The sequence below is a fragment of the Oryctolagus cuniculus genome, chromosome 2 (genome assembly GCF_051225735.1).
Source record: "Oryctolagus cuniculus isolate XC-2025 breed Fujian yellow rabbit chromosome 2, ASM5122573v1, whole genome shotgun sequence".
In the NCBI taxonomy this organism is placed as follows: Eukaryota; Metazoa; Chordata; class Mammalia; order Lagomorpha; family Leporidae; genus Oryctolagus; species Oryctolagus cuniculus.
Window position 1 is genome coordinate 117,155,204 of NC_142868.1, and position 25,511 is coordinate 117,180,714.

At 50.7% G+C, this 25,511-nt stretch overlaps 1 protein-coding gene across 8 annotated transcripts in view; it reads left to right on the top strand.

Moving 5' to 3' along the window:
* Nucleotides 1-25,511, top strand: part of ACOXL (acyl-CoA oxidase like) — a 371,290-nt gene that overhangs the window by 52,453 nt on the left and 293,326 nt on the right. For all 8 annotated transcript variants that reach the window (XM_089326093.1, XM_089326094.1, XM_089326095.1 and 5 more), the window contains 4 exons: nucleotides 5,041-5,155; nucleotides 5,825-5,911; nucleotides 8,784-8,856; nucleotides 12,429-12,561. In XM_089326093.1, coding sequence (XP_089182219.1) covers nucleotides 5,041-5,155; nucleotides 5,825-5,911; nucleotides 8,784-8,856; nucleotides 12,429-12,561 — 408 coding nt within the window. The remainder of the gene's footprint in view (nucleotides 1-5,040; nucleotides 5,156-5,824; nucleotides 5,912-8,783; nucleotides 8,857-12,428; nucleotides 12,562-25,511) is intronic.

The following is a 25,511-nucleotide window of genomic DNA, read 5'->3' on the forward strand; positions in this document are numbered from 1 at the left end:
CCAGAATAAAAAGCTTGTAATGCTCAGTGCGGTCGCTACTTTTCCTAATTCTTTTGATCCACGGTTGTTCCATCGCGCCGGTGCAGAGTGCAGACTGTATGTGCAGCTGCTCTGAACTGGGTCCTGCACTGACATCTTACATAACAGCCAGAACCACAGCTTCTCGGATCAGCCTTACCTTGTCTACCTCTCCCACACGTGGTGAACTCTGATCTCCTTTCTTCCCATCCCATTCTCTTCCTTCCCTTCCCTTTCCCCACTTCTCTTTGTTATTCTTTCTTTCCCTTTCCTTCTTATCAATTAAAGATGTGTTCGTCAAGGCCCTCCCTGTTGACTTTCTCCAGAGTGGGTGCCCACCTGCACCGTGAACACTCAGCTCTGTCACACCCCATCTCGAACACCTACTCCCCCCTGAATAAACAGAGCAGCTGTTTAAGTACTTGCCTCTCCTTACAGTTTCCAGTCATTGGACATTCCCAAGAACAGCAAATGGAGAAGTAGATCTTGAAGTTCTTTCTAGAATGAGCCTTCATGTGTAAGCATGAGCATAGGTGTGGGCTGGGTGTTAGACTGTGTGGGCACTCGGTCTGTTCTCCATTTTCTCTGAGCTTGGCTTTTCTTTATTTTTGAGAGAGAAGGAGGGAGGGAGGGAGGGAGAGAGAGAGAGAAAGCTTCCATCTGCCGATTCACTCTGGTAAGTACCCACAATGGCTGGGACTGGTTGGGTCCAAAGCTGGGAGCCAGGCGTTCAATCTGGGTGTCCCATATGGATGGCAGGGACCCTAGTGCTAGACCCATCACCACTGTCTCCCAGGGTCTCCAGTAGCAGGAAGCTGGAGTCAGGAGTCAGAGGTGGGTATTGAACCCAGGCACTGTGATGTGGGATGCAGGTGTCTTTTTTTTTAATGGCCAATCAATTTTTTTAACTTTTTTTTTCTTTAAGATTTAATTATTTGAGAGGTACAGTGACAGAGAGAGGGAGAGACAAAGCTCTTTCATCCACTTATTCACTCCCCAAATGGTCACAAAGGCCTGAGCTGGGCAGATCCTAAGCCAGCTGCCAGGAGCTTCTTCTGGGTCTCTTGCATGGTTCAGGGGCCCAAGCACTTGGGCCATCTTCTATTGCTTTCCCAGGCCATTAACAGGGAGTTGGATTGGAAGTGTAGCAGCTGGGACTCGAACTGGCGCCCACATGGGATGCTGCCACTGCAGGCGGAGGCTTAGCCTACTAGGCCACAGTGCCATCCCCACAGGTGTCTTAACCACTGGGTCAAGCACTTGCCCATGCATTTCTTTTAGAGTCTGGATTTTTTGTTTGAAGGTTTTCCTGGCCGTGAATGCTGGTTGGAGGTCAGAATCTACAATGACAAAGGGCTGTTTGGGAAGATGTCTGGCAGCTCCTCCTGTCCTGGTGTTGCTTGTCTACTGTAGCCCAGGTGTCTCAGGTCGCAGTGAGGACAAGTCAACGTGGCCATTACTGAGCTCTTACTGCGCACCTGCCCTGTGTCAGATGCCCTGTGCGTGGGTGCAGTGTTTGCTCCCAGCCATAGTCTCATAAACACGTTAAGTGGCCCCTCTTAAAGGAGCCCTGTGTGCAGGGACTAAGCACTCTCAAATCGCACTGAGTCAGACATGCTGTGATCTGTTTTAAAGATGGGGCTGCTGAGGCTTACAGGGGCTAAGGCACTGGCTACCGTTATGCTGCTCATAGACGAGTCCTGCATTCCGGGGGCAGGGTCACCCCCAAAGCATGGCCATCCTGCCAGTGGCGGTGATGGGTTTTGGCTCACCAACTTTTCATCTCCCCAAGCCATGGCATTGAAGTCACCTTGCTGTCATTCACAGAGTAGAAAAAAAACACCCATTATTCTTATTTGTTTATTTCTTCTTACAATAATTTTTCTTCCACAAAAACAATTTCCTGTGTTGGTCCCATTTTCCCCAAACAGCATAAATGATTTAGCTGCCTGGTGGGCCCCAGCAGCTGCCACGTTCTGACAGGGGAGTTGCCGAGTTGGAATTGTAATGATGAGGAGACCCTGGTGAGCGCCGTCTTCCTGGGGGAGGGGGTGAGGTGGGGAGAGGCCGCACGCTCATCACAGACGCACGCCGCTGAGAACTGACAGCCGGGAATGGGTTTCTCCCTCCATTGGTTTCCATATTTTCCCCTTCATTTCCTTTTCAAAACGTGAGAGCTGATCAAATGAGCATTCTCTCCCTTAAGGACTATTTAAATCTCATACTTTTTGGTTATTCATTCCTGCAGGTTGGTGGTTTTATTTTTACTTGGAGGAGGGAGGGGAATTGCATAGGGGTAGGAACAGTCAAGAGTTGAGAGAGATGGTTTTCTTTTTGCACTGTATGCAGGCTAGCAATGGTACCTGTGTTTGTGAGCTCTCTGGTCCAGGCCGATGTTTTCAGTTCTTACCACACAGATCATTTTGTCATCACGCGTGACACGTAATCATAGCAGTAACCGGTGCACATGGAGTGTGTTGTTTAGATCCAGCTCTGACCGCAGGGTTTTGGCTGATGCAAACTTTCCCAATCAAGCCTGTTACCAAGAGTGGCACAGCTTCTTTCTCGGGTGCATTGGCTGGTGACAGGGGCTGGTGACCTCCTGCTCTCTTCCCTTGTCCAACGGGAACTTTTCTCCCAGGCCACTGTTTCCTCTGCTGCCTCCTCTCCTTCCCCTAAAGGGGGAACTTCACTTACCCAAGGCCATTTTGCTATTTTTCTCCCCCCACTGCACCCAGGCTCAAGTCACTCATCTCCTTGAGAAGTCCGAGCTGGCCTGATAAGACAAGTGTGGCCTCCAGAGAATTCTCTTAAAAAGATTCAGCTTATCCATTTATGTTTCTGAAAAGCACTTTCCCCATGCAAACATGTGTCAGGGAATGTTGTTTTAGGCTTTGAGACTGTATTTCTTGGCCCAAGGAGAAGTGTAGTCTATATCCTTTGTAATCTGAAATGCAAGCTGATCTTTGCATGATCAATAGCTTGTTGGTTTAGTTCAGCCATGTCTTCAATATTGTCAACTCCAGTTAAAAGTGCAGCTCAGCTCTCTGCCATTTGCCTTGGGCCCCCTGCCCTGTCCCATGTGCCCTGTACTCAGAGCGGGTAGTACTATCAGCGCCCCACCCTGGGTAAAATGCTGGAGGGTGACCAGGTATTGTGCAAGATGGCGGACAGCCTGGGAAGGAAGGGTGGCGTTTCCAAAGTAACCCTTGCATCTGCTTCCAGAGAGCAGAAAAAATGCGACCACGCTTGAGCAGAGACTGAAAATCCTAACCAACAAGCAAGCAAACAAACAAAAAAGCCCTGCGTTTTCTTTCTGCTTCTCGGAGACCAGGGTTAATTTCATGGAGACAAAATGCATGGCACAGTCAACAGTTCTTTCCTTATAAGATAGAGACTCATTTCCAAGTGCTTCTGTCTTAAAGGTTTGGATACAGCAACTTTTAGTTATTGTATTTGTTGGTTAGGAAATTGGGGAGCCCACAATCTAAGGGCTTAAGGGAGTGATTTCTTCCTAATAAAAAATCAAAACTGGGCTCATATTCTAAGCAATGGTGAGAGTAGGTCTTAGATTGCCTACCTGTGTTGCTCCAGGTAGAGAGTTCTGGCCTTTCATTGCTTGGTTACGTTTAAATAGGCACCCACATCACAGAGGCAGGGATGTGCGGGGCCACCAGCGGTTTGCGTGGAAGGGCGAAGGGAAAGCACACAGATGTAGACTCTGGAATGAACTGGGGGGCCTAGGCCACTGATGGTCTCTCCTTTGTCGGGAGCCTCCCAGGTCGGGAATTTGGGGTGAGGGGTGTGAGGATGGCTGGGTTTACCCCAGCCAGGCCGGTGATGGATTATTTAAAAGTGAGAGTAGAGTAGTCCAGAGAGAGAAGTTGACAAATGAAGAAAGACCTGAAGAATCTAACCACATGGCACACAGCAGTCAGATGTTATAAAGAAGAGAGGGGAAGAATGGGCGGGTGTTTTAAAAATAGATTTATTTATTTATTTGGAAGAGTTACAGAGAAAAAGAAGGAGAGATAGAGGAAAGGGGGGAGAGGGAGAGAGGGAGAGAGAAAGTGAGAGGGAGAAAGGGAGAGAGGGAGAGAGGGAGAGAGGGAGAATGAGAATCTTTCATCTTCTAGTTCATCCCCCTAAATGGCTGTAACAGCTGAGGGTAGGCCAGGCTGAAGCCAGGAGCCAGGAGCCAGGAGCCAGGAGCTTCTTCCGTGTCTCCCATGTGGGTGCAAGAGCCCAAGCACTTGGGCCATCTTCCACTGCTTTCCCCAGGCCATTAGCAGGGAGCTGGAAGTGGAGCAGCTGAGACTGGAACCGGCTCCCATAAGGGATGCTGGTGCTGCAGGCAGTGGCTTAACCCACTGGGCCACAACACTGGCCCCCAAACAAAAAAAAAATAAACATTTTTGTTTATTTATTTAATTTATTGGAGAGGCAGGCACACTTATGCGCGGATGGGGAGAGAGAGAGGCGTTCCCATCTGCTGGTTCATTCCCCAATGCCTGCAGTGGCTGGGACTGGGCTGGGTAGAAGCTGGGAGCCAAGAATTCAGTTCAGGTTTCCCACGTCGGTGGCAGGAACTCAGTTACTTGAACCATCACTACAGCCTCTGAGGATCTACATTACCAGGAAGCTGGGTCGAAGCCAGGCATCGAACCCAGGTACTCTGATGTAGGACACGGGTATCTAAACTGCCAGGCTGAACGCCTAACCCCAAACACCTTTTATGGACTGCAAACTGGCAACTTATTTTTCTGGTTGGATTACTCACTGGAAAGTCACTTTCTAGTAATTTCCAAAGCTGATGTGCTGGTGAGTTATGTGAGTTGAGGTGCAGCACAGTGCTGTGAAGGCATGGGGTTGAGCTGGCCGGCGTTCCTCTTGCCTATGGAGTCACTGGCCAGTGGTGGTGGCGCCATGCACCCTGCGGATCTGTCTTCCCAGTACTCGGTGCATTGGGCCAAGCAGCTGAGATGAGAAGGGAACACTCTGTCGCTCTGCTGTTCTGTGTAGGAGTTTGTTATTGACACGCCCTGTGAAGATGCCCAGAAGATGTACATCGGCAACGCCATGCACGGGAATTACGCAGCCGTCTTTGCCCAGCTCATCATTCATGGAAAATCCCAAGGTTAGTCACCCACGCAGAGAACTGGAATAACTCTCTCTCTCTCTCTCTTTTTTTTTTTTTTTTGGACAGGTAGAGTTACAAACAGTGAGAGAGAGAGAGAGAGAGAGAGAGAGAGAGAGAGAGAGAAAGGTCTTCCTTCCGTTGGTTCACTCACCAAATGGCTGCCACAGCCGGCGCTGTGCTGATCCGAAGCCAGGAGCCAGGTGCTTCCTCCTGGTCTCCCATGCAGGTGCAGGGGCCCAAGCACTTGGGCCATCCTCCACTGCACTCCCAGGCCACAGCAGAGAGCTGGACTGGAAGAGGAGCAACCGGGACTAGAACCCTGTGCCCATATGGGATGCCGGCACCGCAGACGGAGGATTATCCTAATGAGCCACGGCGCCAGCGCTGGAATAACTCTCTTTATTAGTGTTATTCACTGGATATTTTTTGCTGAAAACCCTTTATTATCTCATAAAAAAATTCAGTACAAACCTTATCTTCTAAGAAGACAGGGTGATGAAGTTTATCATTGCATTATAGCATCGTGCATGATCATGTGCAGTGCTCATTCACGGACCTGAATGAATTTGGGGATCAAAATAATTTTATGCCATCCCAGGAAGTGAATACAGCTTTATTCGTATTTTTGGAAAGGAGAGTTTAATAATATCTCTTTGCCTGTCACAGGGCCCCACTGTTTCATCGTTCCCATCCGGGATGAAAACGGGAGCTTGTACCCTGGGGTGACAGCTATCGACATGCTGTACAAAGAAGGTGAGTCCCCAGGCGACCCCACTCCTGCCCTCATTCCTTCCACCCAGACACTCCCCACCCCACCCAGGAGACTCTAACCTGACTCATCCCACCCAAACAGTGAAGGCAGAGGAAACAGCCCCCAGAGAAGACACTGCTTTGGAAGCCTAATTAAGAGTCTTTTATGCACCTACAGAGAAATAGAATGGAAAGATATGCTTATTTGAGTGCAAATATTTTGAAGGGATCTTCAAAAACTTAATGGAAATGCATATTTTGAAAAAAAAAAACCAGATTTTTATATCAAAATAAGCTTGTCCATTCATTCCATTTCCCCAGACTTTTTTTTTTTTAAGATTTATTTATTTATTTGAAAGTCAGAGTTACACAGAGAGAGAAATAGAGGCAGAGAGAGAGAGCAAGAGATAGAGAAAGAGAGGTCTTCCATCTGCTCCCCAGTGGCCACAATGGCCGGAGCTGCGCCAATCCAAAGTCAGGAGCCAGGAGCTTTTTCTGGGTTTCCCACACAGGCACAGGAGCCCAAGGACTTGGGCCATCTTCCACTGCTTTCCCAGGCCATAGCAGAGAGCTAGATCGGAAATGGAGCAGCTGGGACTTGAACCAGTGCCCATATGGGATACTGGCACTGCAGTTGGTGGCTTTACCCACTACACCACAGCGCCGGCCCCTTCCCCAGACTTTTGAAGTGATCTAGAACTGGCAGAGTGCCATTCATCATGTCCTAGGCATGGGGCAGTTTTGCCTGGGATGCTGCTCTGAATTCTCTCCGTTTCTTATGCTTGTGGGCACTTAGGGAGATGCAGCTCTCATGCCCCAGAGTCCCCCATGGGTGTCTGTGCTGCTGAGGTCCTGCTGCCCCCTGAGGATTGACCCTGTGCATCTGTGTGCTAGGGCTGCCCTGCCACAAACTGCACAGTGTCTACCACAGAAACGTGTGGTCTCACCGTCCTGGAAGCTGGAGCCTAGCATCCAAGTGTTAGCAGGCTTTTTTTCCTTCTCAGAGCAATCAAAGAGGGACTCCATGGTCCCCAGTGTTATATTTGCATGCATATCCGTCTCCAATTCCCCCCTCGGATAGGGACACCAGCCTTTTAGAAGGCCCGTCCTAATGACCTCATTTTAACTTGGTTATCTCTGAGAAAATCTCCAAGTAAGGTCACAGCCACAGGAGTTCATATAATTTTTGATTTTGTTGTTTTTTTTTTTTTTTTTTTTTTTTTGGTGAGTGGGAGGAATGCAGTTTAACCCACGAGACCAGGCGGTGACTGCCGCCTCCGCTGGTTGTCCTTGGCCAAGGTCAAGCCAAGACAAAGAAGGTCCTCTGGAACAGCAGGAAAGAAAGAGGGAAGCCAGATGGGGGAGGGGAGGGAAGAAGAGCATCCTTTGGTGGAGGGGCTGGTCTCACCCCTCCCTGGTGTTCCCCCACCATTGTCGCAGAGGCAGGGATGCCCTGCAGGGTTGCACTGCCCCTGGGCTTGCAGGGGTTCTCAGTGTCTCTCCAGGGGTGGCTGAGGCCCTCTCTCCGGCTCTGGCCCCTTCCTTGAAAGGGCCTTACTCACGTGTTGAGCGTTGCTGAGGGCAGAGGGGAAGGCTGTGCTCTTGCGATCTCCTGCCAGGCACTAGAAACCCTGACAGCAACAGAAAAGTCTTCTTTGCTTTCCTCGTCGGCTCCTAAGTGCAAGCGTGTCCTTGTCATGGGCACGTGTTCTAAATAAAGCCATTTCCCGAAGAAAGACTTGGCCCAGGTGACACCTCCCTGAGCTCTCCGACTCCGGCAGGTGTCTTCAGCAAATGGCTCAGGCAGATGTCCCCTGGCCTGCCCCTGTGCCCTTGTGGCTGCTGTCACTGCCCGTGGGCATCTGCCTTCAGAAGCTCAGCTGTGTGATGAGGAGGACGCGCTGGGAGGGGGAGGCCCCTGGGTCCTGTCCTTGCGGGGAAAGCTGGCCTTCCTGCCTTCTCTGTCTCTAGCTTTCTTTTCTGAGAGGTGCACAGAAAGTTCTTTTAAATTTTAAGTTAACATTTAACTGTGCACGACTGTGGGGTTCAGTGTGAAATCACGAGACACACATATAAGGGGTCTTCAGAAAGTTCACGGAAATGCATTTTCTGAGAAAACTAGGCATGCCTGTCCACATTTATTTCACACCAAAAAAAAAATCCATTTTTACACAAACTTTTCGAAGTCTCCTTGTTTCGTGTGTGATCTGATGAGAGTAACTGACATATCCATCACTCTCCCTCTGCTTTTATAAAAAAAAAAATCTATTTTATTTATTCAAAAGTCAGAGAAAGAAAGTGATCTCCCACCCACTGGTTCACTGCCCAAGTCCCCACAGCAGATGGGCTGGGCTATGCTGAAACTGGGAGCTGGGAACTCAGCCCAGGTCTCCCCCTGGGTGACACGGATGCAACTTCCTGAGCCGTCACCTGCTGCCTCCCACGGTGTGTGTTAGCAGGAAGCTGGAATCGGCAGCAGAGCTGGGACTCAAACTGAGAAAGTCCAGCATCGGCTGCTGGCGTCCAGGCGGCAGCTTAGCCACCAGGGCAAGCACCTGCCCTTGCTTTCCTTTCTTAATCGCAGCCCTGCTGGGGAGGTAGGTGTGCTCCACCTGAGCCCTGCGGCCCTCTGCGGCTGTGCAGGAGGAAGTCTGCTCTCCTCCCTTCTCTTGGTGCAGGAGTGAGCTGCGCCGGCCAAAGGCTCAGGCGCAGCTCACCAGGGAGACAGTGTCCCTCCTCGCCTTCCCAAACACAAAAGCACCAACAGCTCTGGGAGCAGAACAAAGGGCTTTGCGTGTTGGGGGAGGCAGCAGGGACAGTATTGCTGCTGCTGCATGGGTGCCTCTGAGCTGTATTTTGTTTCTGCTCTCCCTAGGTTTGCACGGTGTGGATAATGGTATTTTGATATTTGACAAGGTTCGGATACCCAGGGAGAACCTGCTGGACAAGTGAGTAGTTTTCTTCTTAACTCAGGCTGTGCCCACTACCTCCTTGCTCTTCCAAGCTGGACACGACTGTTGAGTCTCCCAGGTTGCATATCCCTAACCATCCCTTCAAGGCTACTGACAACTCTTTGGAAAAGGGAGATGAGCCAATGGAGAAAAATTAGAATGATCTAACGTGCCAACATGCTGCTGTCCAGACATGGTGATTGCTGCCTGTCAGTAAGGGGTCTTCAGAAAGCTCATGGGAAAGGTATATTTTTTAAAGAAAGCTTTTATTTAATGAATACAAATTTTATAGGTATAGATTTAGGAATATAGTGGTTCTTCCCCCCATACCCACCCTCCCACCCCCATTCCCATCCCACCTTCTACTCCCTCTCCCATCCCATTCTTCATTAAGATTCATTTTCAATTATCTTTATATACAGAAGATCAACTGTATACTAAATAAAGATTTCAATTGTTTGCACCCACACAGACACACAAAGTTTAAAGTACTATTTGAAGACTAGTTTTACTGTTAATTCTCGTAATGCAACACATTAAGGACAGAGGTCCTACATGGGGAGCAAGTGCACAGTGACTCCTGTTGTTGATTTAACAATTGACACTCTTATTTATGACGTCAGTAATCACCCGAGGCTCTTGTCATGAGCTGCCAAGGCTATGGAAGCCTTCTGAGTCCACAAACTCCATCAGTATTTAGACAGGGCCATAAGCAAAGCGGAAGTTCTCTCTTCCCTTTAGAGAAAGGTACCTCCTTCTTTGATGGCCCCTTCTAGGGAAAAGGGTATTATGAAGAAAAAATTATGCATAGGTTTCAAAGCTTTCTTGCATCGGAGAAGTTTATCTTTGAGCTCTGCTTTCCCATGAACTTCCTGCAGTGCCCTCCTGTGCCTTTCCAGGCTTCTCTGTGCAGATGCGTCTGCAGATTTACCGGGTTTACCACATACATTTTTTATGACTTGTAATTTCCATGCAATATTGCATAGCAAATGTCTTAGATAATAGTAAGCATACACGCACTATTATTTTTAATAGATTTATTTATTTATTTGAAAGAGTCACAGGGAGAGAGAGAGATCCTTCGTTGGCTGGTTTACACCCCAGATGGCTGCAACAGTTGGGATTGGGCTAGCCTTGCCCTCCACCCTGATCTGCCATGTGGGTAGCACAGGCCCAAGTACTTCAACCATCTTCCAGGGCTTTCCCAGCCACATTAACCGGGAGCTGGGTCAGAAGTGGAGCAGCCAGAATTGGAACTGGCACTTATGTGGGATGCTGGCATCACAGGCTGCCACTTCACCTGCTGTGCCTCAGAGCCGGCCCTGCAGTATCACTTTTAACAGCACCATTCACAGAGGGTTAAATACATGGTCTGGAAGTCGTGTCACCCATCCTTTACTGTTGGACCTTTGGGGTCTATTTCTCTGATATAAACTGGTCAGCGCCTTTGCCTCCTTCGTGGGTGGCAGTGGGTGAGACGCCCCCTGGTAGCGTGACGGGCTGTGATGACCACTGGGTCTGGGTGAGTAAGTTCCAGTCCTTCACAGGGAGGCCAGGTTGGGTTCCTCTTTGCAGAGGCTAAGGAGCACCATTACCTTTCACTTTCTCAGCCGTGTTTCATGTATCCAGTAAATATCAGGAGCCACAGTCATGCTGACATTGGACAAAGCCAGGGGTCAGGCTGGGCATCACCAGCGGTCCCCGCGCCTTCCGACAGATTTCCCTGGATATTCTGCTCCTTAGGTTGGCCTGCAAGTTTTGCCAGCAGATGCATGTGAGAGTGGATGCCCAAAGTCTAAGAAAAATGTCTGGGAAACAGACTTGGCCTGGACCAAACTCTGTTGGTTAAATCCCCACTGCCTCCCCGCCATGAGACAAAATGGAAGCTGTAAAAACTTCCTTGCAGTTGTTCGGTGGATGCTGAAGCCTCCTTCAGGAGCCACCAGAGCGCAAGCAGGTTGGAGGACACTGTCCCCACCCCCCAGAGGTGTCTGTGTTTTTCCCAGTCACTCACCAGCCTCACCCATCTCTGGGCAGTGGGGCATGGGAAGGAAAGCCACAGGGCAGGGGAGGGGAGGGCTGGTGTAGGCTACCACGTGATGAGATCTAAACAGCCTCACCAGACAGAAATTGAGAAACAGAACTTGAAAATCATATGGAAATGGAAGAGACCAGAACAGCCAAAAAATTTATTTTAAAGATTATTTATTTGAGGCTGGTGCCGCGGATCAATAGGCTAATCCTCCACCTAGCGGCGCTGGCACACCGGGTTCTAGTCCCGGTCGGGGCGCCGGATTCTTTCCAGGTTGCCCCTCTTCCAGGCCAGCTCTCTGCTGTGGCCAGGGAAGGCAGTGGAGGATGGCCTGAGTGCTTGGGCCCTGCACCCACATGGGAGACCAGGAGGAAGCACCTGGCTTCTGGCTTCGGATCAGCGCGATGTGCCGGCTGTGGCGGCCATTGGAGGGTGAACCAACGGCAAAAGGAAGACCTTTCTCTCTGTCTCTCTCTGTCACTATCCACTCTGCCTGTCAAAAAAAAAAAAAAAAAAAAAAGATTATTTATTTGAAAGTCAGAATTACAGAGAGAGGGAGAGAGGTATCTTCCATCAGTTGATTTACTCTACAAATGGCCACAAATACCAGGGTGGGGACCGGCCAAAGCCAGGAGCTAGGAGCTTTTTTCAGGTCTCCTACATGAGTGCAGGAACCCAAGGACCTAGGCCATCTTCCACTGCTTTCCCAGGCACACTAGCAGGAAGCTGGGTAGGAAGAGGAGCAGCTGAGACTTGAACTGGTGCCTGTATGGGACGCCAGTGTCACAGGCGGTAGCTTAAACCAGTACACCACAATGCTGCTCGCCACCCCTCTTCAAAAAATATTTTTTAAAAAAGATTTTATTTCTTTATTTGAGAGGCAGAGTTACAGACAGAGAGAGGGAGAGACAGAGAGAAAGGTCTTCCATCCCTTGGTTTACTCCCCAGATGGCTGCAACAGTAGGAGCTGGACTGATCCAAAGCCAGGGGGAGCTTCTTCTGGGTCTCCCATGCAGGTGCAGGGACCCAAGCACTTGGGCCATCTTCCACTACTTTCTCAGGCCACCAGCAAGGAGCTCAGTCGGAAGTAGAGCAGCCAGGACATGAACTTGTGCCCATATGGGATACCAGCATTGCATGTGGAGGCTTAATGTGCTAGGCCACAGTGCCAGCCCCTGAAAACACATTTCAAAGCTACAGCAATCAAGGCAGTGTGGCGTTTATGTACGGCTGGGTATAAGCACAATGGGATAGAATGGATAGTCTAGCAAGACATCTGCATGTATGTGGTAAAGTAGCATCCTTGCTGTCTTGGTACCCCTCTCCTGCTGGGCTGCAGGCTGGTGGCGGACCAAAGCCTGGTGTTGCCTCCCACAAGTGGAGCCTTTCTCAGCAGGTCCTGGGGGGACCCCCCTCCCTCCTTAATCTACTCTCTGGCTCATGGAGGCTCCAGGGTGAGGGGTGTGTGCACGTGGGGGACCTCCTTGTTTCTTGCTAACGCCACCTCTTTCCCATGTCACCCATCCCCTCACCACAGGTTTGGCTCCGTGACACCAGATGGGCAGTACCATTCACCTATTAAGAACATGAGTGCCAGATTCAACGCGATGCTGGCGGCACTGACTCCCTCCAGATTAGCGGTGACTTTCCAAGCCATGGGCGCCATGAAGGTAGCTGACCGTCTTAATCGGCCTCCTTGTTCTGGGGGTGGAGAACAGCTGTGATAGTTGGTGTGATGTGGCCAGGGTTCCCGGGGTGACACTGCAGGGTGCCAGTTGACCACACGCAGGGAACACATTCTGCCCCCTTAAGATGGCATCCTGCCCATCTGCACCCCAGAGGTGTGCTGCTCACTGTGGGGGCCACAGGGAGCATGGGCCTTGTGGCCACAGAGCCATGGGCTGTGACCAGGGAGGACGGTTGGTTCAGGACGAGCACGTCTGGTGGGGCGGCTGAGGTACGCACGTAAGGCTGTGGCTGGGTACATCAATGGGCACTGGGCCTTTCGGGGCTATCTGGGACGGGACAGTCACAGTCACAGGCTGGAGTCCACAAGGCCAGTCCTCCAGAAGCCATCTCTGCCTCCATCTCCCATATTGTGGTTTGGAAAAGAGCAGCCGGGAGAAGCTCTGGATGGCCTCCTTCCCCCTCCTTCCCCACTGTTGTCTTCTCTGGGCCTTTGCTGTCTCTTGGCTTGAGGGGAGAGCCTGCTCTAAGCCCCAGTGCACCTGCGGAAGCTGGAAGAAAAGCCGAGTCTCCCCAGGAGTGTATATTGCCAGGCTTGAGTCCAGGTTCCCATCAAGAGGGAAGAGGTTTCATTCACCTGACTCCACGTCTGATGTCGGCTGCAATGGCCTCAATAGCACGCAAGTCCTCCTCCCCTCCCTCCCACTGGGTCTGCTGCACAGCCAGCCAGCCCTGGCCCCAGCTGCCCCTGGCCATGTTCTTCCCTCTGGTGGGTGTGGCCGAGACCCTGGCCCTGACTGTGGCTGGGTTCCTGCACTTTGGCCGGGCCCTTTCCATAGGGTGAGGTGGGTGTTTGGTTCTGTGGTCCCTGGTCAGGAGTGGCTCAGCTGGACCCTGAGCTGGATGGGCTGAGGAAGGGAGAGCGAGCCCGGGGGAGCCTCATGACAGAGTTGCTAACGCTGGTGCTGGTGCAGGGAGAGCCGGCTCTTCCGGCAGGTGAGAAAATGCCTTGCACCTGTCTCCAGGCCCCCAGAAGGTGGCATGGGGAGAGAAGCAGATGGACTCAGAATTGCGGCGAAGAGGAGATGGGGTTAGCAGAGGCTGCGATGGCTGTGCCTGCAAATATCCCCTCTAATTGCAGCAGCCTTGCCACAGACCTGCATGAGGGTCCCTCTGAGGACAGCACTGGGCACAGGCCTGTGGTCTTGAGGGTCTGCTGGGACCCCTGTGCCCTTGCTAGTTTCCAAGAGGGTGAAGATGTATGGGGACATCTATGCCACCAGCAGTCCCGAGTTCACCGAGGCCTGTGGTGGAGTCGTGTCGGGCTAGGCATGGGGCAGTGCCGATGAGGCAAGGCAGGGGTGTTCCTGGAGAGACTCCGTCTGTCGTCTTACCCAGTGCTGGAGCGGGATGGGGGCAGTGGGTAGAGAGCAGAGACAGCCTGGGGGTCTCATTCTGCTGAACGCTATCCAAGGCCCAGCCTCTGCTGAGCTCTGAGGGTCTTGGATTGGTTCCTTGTTGGTGTCTGATGTGCACACTCTGGTCCTGGCACTGTAGGGCCACAACCATGATCATGGGTTCCGACGTTGGAGAACCCTGTACTCACATCTCATCCTAACCGTGACCAGCAGTGGGAACAGGGGCAAGTCAGTAACCTGCTCTAAGCCTCAGTTTCTTCATCTATAAGATGGGCCTGTGGGTGCTGATGAGGCATGAGTGAGACCTGTGTGCGGCCCTGGTGCAGAGATTCCTGCAGCTCAGCTGTGACGGGTTACTGGGAAGACAGGAGTTGCCTGCAGGAAAGGGCCGGTGGGCTTTCCCCTGAACACACACCTGGCTCCTGCCCTCCAGGCAGCAAGGGCCTGCAGTGTTCACAGAGGCGCATAGTGTCCCGTGGATTCCTGGGTGTCTGGAACACAGCGCCTGACATCAGCATCAGCCCTGCCCACCTGTTGCCAGGCGAAGGGGAGACCTGGCACAGAGCCTGGCAGGGCCCAGACCCCTCTTGGTCCACACACGGCTGATGTCCCTCTGCTGGCCGGTGAGCCGGGCCGCTGTGATCTCAGTGTGTGCGTGTCCGGCGCGGATGATCTCACCGGCCCCTTGGGCAGCTTCTGTTTGCCTCCGGCTTGCACACATCACATATGTTTTCCTGACAGAGACCTGAGACCCGGTGCTGTGCTGGCTGATGCATGGAAAGACGGGTCGCTCCCTCCCGTGTGCATTCCTGCGGTATTAGAGAACTGTCACCGCCGCTCTCCCCGCCCCCGCCTGGCCCCGCGTGACATTCGCTCAAGGCTGAGCATGCCTGGTGCTTTTAAACTTTGCCCAGACATCTGCTTTTTCGCGATTATCTCTCATTTCGGTGGCATTCTGCAGATTTTCTCCCCAAGGCTAGCCTTGCTAGCTATCCTCTACCGTTGTGTCCAAAACGCCATGCCAAATTAAACTGTTCGCGGGGACACAGGGGAAGGAAACTACTTGGTGGGAGTGGGAGTGGGAGGGTGGCTTGTGAGGATTCTGAGGCCCACGTGGGGAGGCTGGGAAGCCTCTTCCCAAAAAGGAACGGAGCTGGGGACACCACTGTGGGTGTGCAGGGAGTGGGAGAGCCAAGGAAGTACAGCCCATCCAATGGGATTCATTTTGCATGGAGTAAGACAAAGTGGTCACCATCCCCAAAAGCAGCTGCCAAAGGTTTGAAATTCGGAGTGGTCCAGGGGTTGGGCTCCCCCACTAGCAGCTCTGGGGTGGAGCTGGGGCTTTGTGTCTCCAGCAAGGACCCGGGTGCTGCTGGTGCCACAGTAGGGGATCTGCACCAGGAAGAGCCCTGTATGGGACACACAGATGCAGTTCTAAGTCCTTAGCACCGTCCCAGCTATCTCGTCACCCTCGTGGCCTTCCAGACTCCCCAGGAAGTACCAGAGCCCAAGTTCTCGTTCTGTCTTCAGGGCCCTGTGGGACCCCCTCAGCCTGTGCACTTCTCCTTGGCCCTGTGTCCTGCTGGCCTCACCTCGGTGGCTCCCCTGTGCTGTGTGTGGGAGACTCGTGCATGCTGCTGGGCTTCCTGGGATACTCAGCTGCCCTTGCTCAGGGCTGATTTCCACGTGCACACCCCAGAGCCCTGCGGCTGTCCATCTTCCAGGAAGGCCACAGCCCGCATGTGGTCCCTGGGTCATCCGTTCTCGGGACACTGAGCCCCAGCTTGCAGAGTGTATTGTGGCTCTGACCCACTGATGGCTGTCAGAGTCCCACAAGGGGTTAGGGCTTCACAGATGAGTTTGGGAGATCACAAGTCAGTTCAGAACACACGGCCACCTCCCGTGTCACTGACTTGGAGACAGGGTGTGGAAAGAGGTCATTAAGTGAAGTGAGGTCCTGGGGCACAGCTCTAATTCCTTAAGACCAGTGGCTGTGAAAGAGGAAGAGACCAGAGCTGGCTGTGTGTCTGTACTCATACAGAGGGCAGGTCTGCTAAGGGCAGTCAGAGGGTGGCCAGGTCTGTAAGCCGGGGAGAGAGGCGTCACCAGAGACTAACTCCTCTGGCCTCTTGGTCTTGGACTTCCGGCCTCCAGAATTGTTAAGAAAATGCATTTCTTTGTTTAAAATCACCCAACCTGTTACGGCTGCCTGAGCAACAAGTCCCTGACAGCAGGTCTTGGGCTGGTCAGTGAGTAATGGGGGGCAGGGAGGGTCTCCCCACTGAGTATTCATCCGGGCTGTGGCTGGTGGGAGCCTGGCTCTTGCTCCTCATCTCATCCCAGTGCCCAGCGCTGCACCAGACAAAGAGAGGCTGCCCAACAGAAGGACATGCCGTTGAGTGGGCTTGGCATACGTGGAAGCAGCTGGGGGATTGTGCTTCTTCCTGATGTCATCATGATGCCACTGAGAGCATAGAACCTGGAGCCAGCCTCTCTGGGTTTGCATCTTGCCTCTGCATGACCTCAGCAGGTGGCTAAACCTCTCCAGCTACTAAAAATAGAGCCAGTGTGCTGCTGTGAGGCTGAGTGAGCTGATGCTCATGGAGGGCTTATACCAGTGCCCATGTGTGCCCAGTCATCCATACGCACACGCTGTTATTCCAGGATGTAGAAGCTTGCATGGCCAAGCTCAGATGCACTGATGATTGCAAGTACCTCTGAGGTTGTGAGGCTGACAGGTGGAGTTTAGAGCACATGCCCACCCCCAGTGGCGCTCAGAGCTGAGGTGGATCAGTGTGAAGCTGACTCGGGCTGTTGGAAAGCAGCTGTGGTCGAGCAGGGTTGGGTGTGGGGTGGAAGCTTGGGCCCCTTGCCACCCACTTGTCCTCCTGGGGTGCAGTGCAGGACATATGGTCTTGAAAGAAGAGTCGGGACGGAGTGACTGTCTTCAAGTCCCAAGGGACTGCAGGATGTAAGATGGGCAGCTCTTGGGTTGTTTCCAGAGCTAAAGGGAGAACACAAGCAGGAACTGGGTTTCAGGCGGGATGCGCGGGCCTTGTGATGGATATGTGGTGTTTGGCTGTGGGCACTGTGGGACATTAGGGAAAATTGGAGGGAAGCTTTTCCAGTCTCTTCCGGTTGTTGATGGGTACTTGAAATGAGCTATCATGTCATTGAATGACCTTCAGACTATAAGAGGTCTTGGAGGATTAGGACAATGACAGGGACTCCCCAGGGAGTGGTGGGCAGTGGCTTGGCCTGGGCTGTGTTTGGCAAACAGAGCAGAGCAGGTCTGTGTCTTCAGCAGTGTTTTCTGGTCTAGCTTTGGGGCAGCCCCTCACCAGCCCTGACACAGCTCTGGTGATGTCCCTGGCCACCACATCCTCACCCCAGTGTCTGGTGGCTGGTCATCTGTGTCTGTGTCTGCTGTCACTGGCTGGGTGGGAGAGACTTGGGGCCAGCAGAGGGGACATCCTTCCTGTCCCAAGGGCCCAGCCTGGGTGCCTGGCTGCCTCGTCACTCCCCAGAGTTGAAGACTACTCAGCCCCTCCAGTGAATGAGCTCACTTCTTGTGGCCTCTGCTTCAAAACTATTAGGTTTTTCTCTTTTATTTTCTTGCTGGGAGATCACTACTTTGATTTTCTTCTGGAATCACTTTATGTTCATCTCTTCTTGTCACTTAGATTGATCTCATTTTAATCATGACTGACAGGACATTTGGTGCGCAGAGATTGAATGGTTTAGCGAGTCTCAGTGCAGGGCTAGTAGAGCAACAGATGTCAGGGAAGTCTTTATACCCCTTCCTTGTCTTCCTTCCTTCTTCCCACCTGCTTATTCCTCCACTTATCCACCCATCAGCTCATTCCCTTGTCTGCCTGCCCATCCAGTCATTCATCCAACCATCCATCCATCCATCCACCTATCCATCCAATCATCCATCCATCCAACCATCCATCCATCCATCCAATCATCCATCCACCCATCCATCCATCCATCCATCCATCCATCCATCCATCCATCCTTCCATCCATCTAACCATCCAACCATCCATCCATCCAATCATCCATCTACCTGTCCATCCATCCATCCATCCATCCATCCAATCATCTAATCATCCATCCTTCCAAACACCCACCGACTACAAAGAATCAGAACACAAGGATGACCAACTCACGACTTAGTAGCTCATGGGGGAATTATGGAATTGGCTGGGAAAAGCAATCCTCTACCTGGCAGACGCTGCATTTGGAGAAACTGCCCAGCTGTGTAAGAGGACTGGGCTCTGGGGGACAGTGTATGCCTCTTGCCTCAGCAAAGGGCCAGATAAGAAACCTTTCTGCAGAGGCTTGCATGTGTGGGGGCTCAGCGAGGGGGCTTAGTGGGGTGGGCTGGGTGGGAGTGCAAGTCTTTGACAGGGAACGTGTGCTGTGAGATGTAACAGTGGGTGCCGGGAGCGGGGTCTGGGTTCCCAGGGAAATGTCCTGAAGACGTATGTCCCGTGCAGTGTGTGTTGATGAGGCAAAGCCCACGGATGTTTACTCCTGAGACGTGTGCGACGTGGCTGGCTGTAGGCATCCGTTCTCACACAGAGCAGAACTGGAAGGCTTCATTGAGACGCTTTTCTTTTTAGACGTGAGTGCAGCATCAGGCTGGTCATCTTGCACTGCCCAGGCTGAAGTTAGTCTTTCACTAGGATCCTCACACACACACAGGTGAGGGAGCAGAGGTGCAGGATCTGCTGAGATGCAGGAGGGAGGCAGGCTGTAGCCTGTGTGATCCTGGAGGTGCCCACATCTGTAAAACGTGTGGAAACTTCCTGAGCTCTACCACCAGAGGGCGGCAAATACCAACGATGACTAAGGATCTTTCCTTGACATTTATCTTTCTGTACTTAAAAAGTGGCTGGGGTTTTGCTGTTGTCATCAGTTTATTTAGCTGCTTCTCAGCTGTGAGTGTTGATTTTTAAAGGTGGTCTGTGGAAGGAGAGTGAGTGTGCATCAGTGGAGTAGTTGGCAGGCTCAGTATCAATATTGCAAATAAGAAGTTGAGTTATTTTGATGACTCTTCAGGGCGTCATTTGACTCATCAGTGTCTTAAAAAAGCATAAGTTGGGGTGGGTATGAAAACAGTGATTTTTTGGGTGGCATTTCTATAGAAGTTGTTTATGGTTTTAACAACTGAAGTGTAAGTATTTGTCATGTAAAGGATGCATCTACTTTCTTTTATTTCTAAAACCCAAAGAACTGGAGACAAGCGCAGCCAGAGAGTAATAGCTCTGTCGCAGGCATTCAAAATGGCTATTTGGAAGGATTTCCACTGGGAATGCCCTTTAATTCTGGGCGTAGGTGTTGAGGGCCTTCCTCTTGCGCAGTGGGCAGTGCCGAAGGTGACAGAGATGACCTGAAGCAGATGCGTGCCCTCTGGTTGGCTGCAATATGGCAGCACTGTAAGGAAGCCCCAGCAATGACACCTGTGGAGGGCAACTGTGGCCATGGGGTATTGAGCAGAGTGCATGATTTTTATGGCGGGAAGGGACCCCAAGGTCAAAGTTCAGTGCATATCTTTTATGAAAGCTTTTCTCATTTTTTAAAATAAAGAGTTTATTTATTTGAAAGGCAGAGTCACAGAGAGCTAGCGAGCGAGCTTCCATCTGCTGGTTCACTTCCCAAATGGTTGCAATGGCTAGGACTGTGCCAGGCATAAGTAAGTGCAGGGGCCCATGCACTTGGGCCATCTCCTGCTGCTTCCCCAGGCTTATTAGCATAGGGGCTGGATGGGAAATGGAGCAGCCAAGACTTGAACCGTGGTTCCAATATGGGATGCTGGCACCACAGGTGGTGACTTAACAAGCTGTGTGACAGTGCCAGCCCCAGAAACATTTCTAATAGAGGCCTCAGCTCTCTGGCACGAAGACCTGGGGCCGGCACCCAGCTGTTCCCCTCTGAGTCGAGCACCCAGGTCACGTTCGTTGGTGGACCTCCTGAGAGCATGTGGCAGGCTAGGGGTTTTTCTCTGCTGTAGGAGAGGAGAGTTCTCAGGCATTCCTCCCTGTTTGATGTGGCCAGCAAAGTTAGATGTTTGTGACTGTGACATTTCGAAGAGCAGAGCTCCCTTTAATCAAGTCACCAGCGTGGAGCAGGCCGTTTGTAAACCCCAGCTCCTCAAGCCCTCTGCTGGGACCGTGGCAGCTGTGATCCAGGTCACAATGCTGACGCAAGTGTAGACAGCTTTCAAATGTACTGGGCTGGGCTCCCGCTAATGCAGAGGCTTGCTTCTCCCTGCCTGCTCACCTGAGACGGTTAGAAAGGATGCCCAGGCTGCAGCTGGGGGAGCCTCGTCTCTGCACAGAGCCCTGTCACCTGCCTCTGGGCACCATTGTGTGTGCCCCTCAGAGGTCGGATTGGATGACTGATGGCTGTGTCTCTGTCTTTAGGGGCTTTGCTGTCTGATGCATGGTATCTGCAGCAGCACAGGGGCTTGTGAAGGGCACTGCCCCTTCCCCTCACTGCACACTTCCTTGTTCCATTCCTTTGTCCCATCCTCAGTAGATTCCACAGAGAAAGGTCATGACAGCTCAGGCCACTGTCACAGAGTAGCTCACTTGTGCTGAGTGCTCTCCACACAATCACTCATGCCGTCATCACAGCTACCCTGTGTGGCAGATGCTGTGGTGACTCCCATTTTCTGGATGAGGAAACTGAGTGTGCCCAGGGTTTCTGGGCCTCACTCTGGGGCTGGGGTGCAAATTAACCCTGGGGTGGCTCTGAGGTCCTCAGGAAAGAGGTTCTTTAGGTGCCCACGTGAGCCCTGCTTACTGGCACTCCTGGACCACTTGGGGCACAGTTGCATTTATATTGCATTTGGTACCAAACCAAACCAAACCAAACCAACTAACCAAACCAAACCAAACCAACCAACCAACCAAACCAAATCAACCAAACCAAACCAACCAACCAAACCAAATCAACCAAACCAAACCAACCAACCAAACCAACAAAATCAAACCAACTGAACCAAACCAAACCAACAAAGCCAAATCAAGCAAACCAACCAACCAACCAAACAAACCAAATCAACCAAACCAAACCAACCAAACCAACCAACCCAACCAACAAAATCAAACCAACTGAACCAAACCAAACCAACCAACAAAGCCAAATCAACCAAACCAAACCAAACCAACCAACCAAATCAACAAAACCAAACCAACCAACAAAATTAAACCAACCAACTAAATCAAACCAAAGCAACCAAACCAAACCAACAAAGTCAACCAACAAAACCAAATCAACCAAACCAAACCAAATGAAACCCAACCAACCCAACAAACCAAATCAAACCAAACCAAATGAAACCAACCCGACCCAACCAACCAAATCAACCAACCCAACCAAACTAAACCAACCAAAAAACCCAAAGCAACCAAACCAAACCAAACCAACAAAACCAAATCAACCAAATCAAACCAAACCAACCAACAAAACCAAGTCAACCAAACCATATCAACCCAACCAACCAAACCAAGCCAACAAAACCAAACCAAACCAAGACCAAATCAACCAAACCATATCAACCAAACCAAACCAACCAAACCAAATGAAAGGTTAAAAAAATTTGTTGTCCACACTTAAAAATGAGGATATTTCATCCAAACTGGGGATCTGGCTGATGCCAAATGGTTAGTGGCTGGGCCAGAATCTAGATCTCCTTCCCTATTGGGACTTGGGATCTGATTTGTTTCCAGTGGCACTGCCAGCCTTGTAGAGAGCTGAGCTGGGAGTGGGAGAGGTGTGGCAGAAGGCTGATCCAATCTGCTTTGACGTCCTTTGATGGGAAAAAGGGCCATTGATGACAAACGTCTATTGGGTGGATCCAGGGGGAGGTTTTTCTTGAACTCAATCCAGTGAAATGACTTTGAATTTATCTGCCTACTAAAATGGAATTTAATAAATTAAAAAAAAGAAAGTTAACACTTCCTTAGATAAATTTTAAAGAGTGAGCTGGGCCATTTAAATTTGTCTCCAGAAAGCTGTTATGAATGCTATGGAGGCAAGTAAAATTATGGTTAGTGCAATATTCATGAGTTATAACTGTTTTGATCTATCAACTTTATTTTTAAAATTTATTTATTTATTTTTATTTACTTGAAAGAACAAGAAATAGATAGATATATGGATAGCTATCTTCTACCCTCTAACTCAGTCCTTAAAAGCTTACAATAGCCAGAGCTGGGCCAGGCTGAAGCCAGAAGCCAGGAACCCCATCTGGGTCTCCCACGTGGGTGGCAGGGACCCAGGTACATCAGTAGGCAGCTGGACCAGAAGCAGAGGTGGGACCTGAGCCCAGGCACTCTGATTTGAGGTAGAGGCTTCCCCAGTGGTGGCTCAATGCACTTTTATCAACTGTAGATGATTCTGTGTCTCTGCCGTGAGAGATGAGAGCTTAGTTCACTGACATAACACTGCACCCCGTGCCCTCTTTCAATTTTTTACCTTCACAATTTTTCAAATTTTACATAATTGTTATTATTTTAAAATTATGTATTTATTTGAAATGCCAAGAGACAGAGCAAAAAGCAGACAGAGCTCTCATCTACTGGCTCACTCCACAAATGTCTGCAGTAGCTAGGGCTGAGCCAGGCAGAACCCAGGAGCTGGAAACTCCATTCAGGTCTCCCCCATGGGTGGTAGAAACCCAACCCCGTCAGCCATCACCTGCTGCCTTTCCAGGGTGTACACTAGCAGGAAGCCAGAACTGGGAGCAGAGGAACCTGGACTCCAACCCAGCCACTCTGATATGGGCTTTGGGCACCCCAGGGGGCATCTTAACTGCTATGCCCAATGCCCACCCTACATCCTTTTTAACTCCATCAAGACCAACCAGCTTATCTACCAATATGAGGAATCTTCAAAATATTCATGAAAAATATAATTATGAAAAAAGTACACATAGATTTCCATTTTTTTTGCACCAAACTCATATATTTTTTTAAACAATTGATTTATTTGACAGATATGGGGGAGATGGAGAAGAGAAAATCTACTCCCCAGATGCCCACAATGGCTGGGTCTGGGCTGTGCCAAAGTCGGGAGCCAGGAACTCAAACCAGATCTGACAGGGAGGTGGCAGGCACCACCCCCTGAGCCGTCACTGTTACCTCCAACAGTCTGCAGGAGCAGAAAGCTGGAACGAGGACCCACGGCGGGTGCAGGTGCCTCTCCCAGTGTATTAGCCACTGGGCCAGATGCCTGCTGTGGAACTTCCCTTTCTCTCCCGTTTCCGTGGGCATTTTGAGGTGTCCTCTTACTCCTAAACCTCCGCTTCCTGTGCTAACCACTCTAGTTCTTGATTGCTTTCCATCCACTCTCACTCGTCAGCTGTCATCAAGCTGAAGCATCTTCTACGTTTCCTTCTGTACCCATCACCCAGCTTCATGTTACATTACTGGGATCAGGGCCGGGAAGCGTTGCTCACCACACAACCATGTAGTGATTATATTTCCTCTTGTAGGAACCGTGTAGGATTATATTTCCTCTTGTAGGCCCGAGGTCACAACACCTTTAAATCTGAAGTGTGCCATTCTTAGCATCAAGGTCAAATGGGATAATTTTTCTTACACTGTATTGATTACTTAAAATCATATTTTTGTTTGCTTGATATTTAGATGACTGCATTTTCATAGGTTTTGCTTTCTCTTGGAGTTTTGATTGCCTCTCTTTTTTCTTGGTTGGAAAAGGAACATATACCTTCATCAACATAGAACTCAGGTCTTCCAGCTTCTTGCTCCTTTTATCTGCTGCGTGCAATCTACACCGTTATTCTCCTCAAAGATCTCATGGAGTCCATTGATTTTTCTTTTTGATTTTTGATCAGCCTGACATTTGAATAGCAGTTATCATCTGGGTATTTCTTTTTTGCTAGGTTTCTGAGAGCACACCTTTTGCTTAATCCCCTGTTATCTTTTTGGCTGGCTTTCCTCTGGCTTTGTTGTAGTATATACTCAAGTACTTTGTCCTGGAAGGGTGTGTGGGTGGGAACATTTGGATCTTGTACTAGTCTGTCTGAAATAGCCTGTAATTTGCCTTCATATTTGATAGTAGTTTAGCTGAGATTTCTGGGTTGAAAATAATCCGCCCCCCCAACTTTACAGGTGCTGCTCCATGATCTTCTAGCACCAAGCCTGTGGATGGGAAGTCATTTGTTCCCCTGGGGTACACCTGTCCTTTAGCTCTGCAAGCTCTTTATCTTAGGTATGTGGAAATCTCTCAGTGGTGTATTTAGGTCTGATTTTCCGTATCCTGCTTGGCACTTGTTACACCTTTTCAATATGAAAGCTAGCATCTCTTTTCATTCTGGGGAACTTTCCTCTAATTAGTTCTTTGGCCAAGGTGGCCATTTGGAGAGTGAATGAGGGATGGAAGATTTCTTTCTCTGTCTCTGCCTCTCTGTCCCTCTGCCTTTCAAACAAATAAATAAATCTTAAAAAAGAGAAGATTTATTACTTGAAAGGCAGAGGGACAGAGTGGGGGAGAGATCTTCCATGTGCTGGTTCACTCCCCAAATAGCTGTAGTGGCTGGGGCTGATCCAGGGAGAAACCAGAATCCCATGGCTGGTGCTGCGGCTCACTAGGCTAATCCTCCACCTGTGGCGCCGGCACACCGGGTTTTAGTCCCTGTTGGGGCACCGGATTCTGTCCCGGTTGCTCCTCTTCCAGTCCAGCTCTCTGCTGTGGCCCGGGAGTGCAGTGTAGGATGGCCTAGGTCCTTGGGCCCTGCACCTACATGGGAGACCAGGAGGAAGTACCTGGCTCCTGGCTTCGGATCAGCGCAGCGTGCTGGCAGCAATGCGCTGGCCGTAGTGGCCACTTGGGGTGGGTGGGTGGGGTGAACCAACAGAAAAAGGAAGACCTTTCTCTCTCTCTCACTGTCTAACTCTGCCTGTCAAAAAAAAAAAAAAAAAAAAAAAAAAAAAAAGAAACCAGAATTCCAGAACTCCATCCATGGGTCTCCCACACAGGTGGCAGGGGCCCAAGTACTCGAGCCATCTCCTACTGCTCTCGCAGGTGCGCTAGCAGAGCTGAATCGGAAGCAGAGCAGCTGGGACCTGAACCTGCAATCTGAAATGGGCCGGCATTGCAGGTGGCTGCTTAACGTGCTGCACCACAGCATCAGCCCTGAGATTGCTTTTTAGGGTTCTGTTCTCTGAATTATCTGTTTTTACCCTGGCACATGGGGGTTCATTAGGAGGAGGGAGGGCTGAGGAGCAGAGGGACTAGAAACAGCAATGCCAGGGAATGTGGGGTAAATGCTGTAATAGAGTTTGCATCAGGACCAGAACCAGGGCCACCAAGGACAGCAAAAGCCATTCAGAGATGAATCCCCCCAAAACCTTATACTGAGCTCTGAGGGACCAGCAGAAATTGGTGGACAAAGCGAGGAGGGATGGTCCGGGCAGAAGCGAGACCAGACGTGCAGACATGGAGGAGTGAGCCAGGGAGCTCCAGCTGTGGATGAAC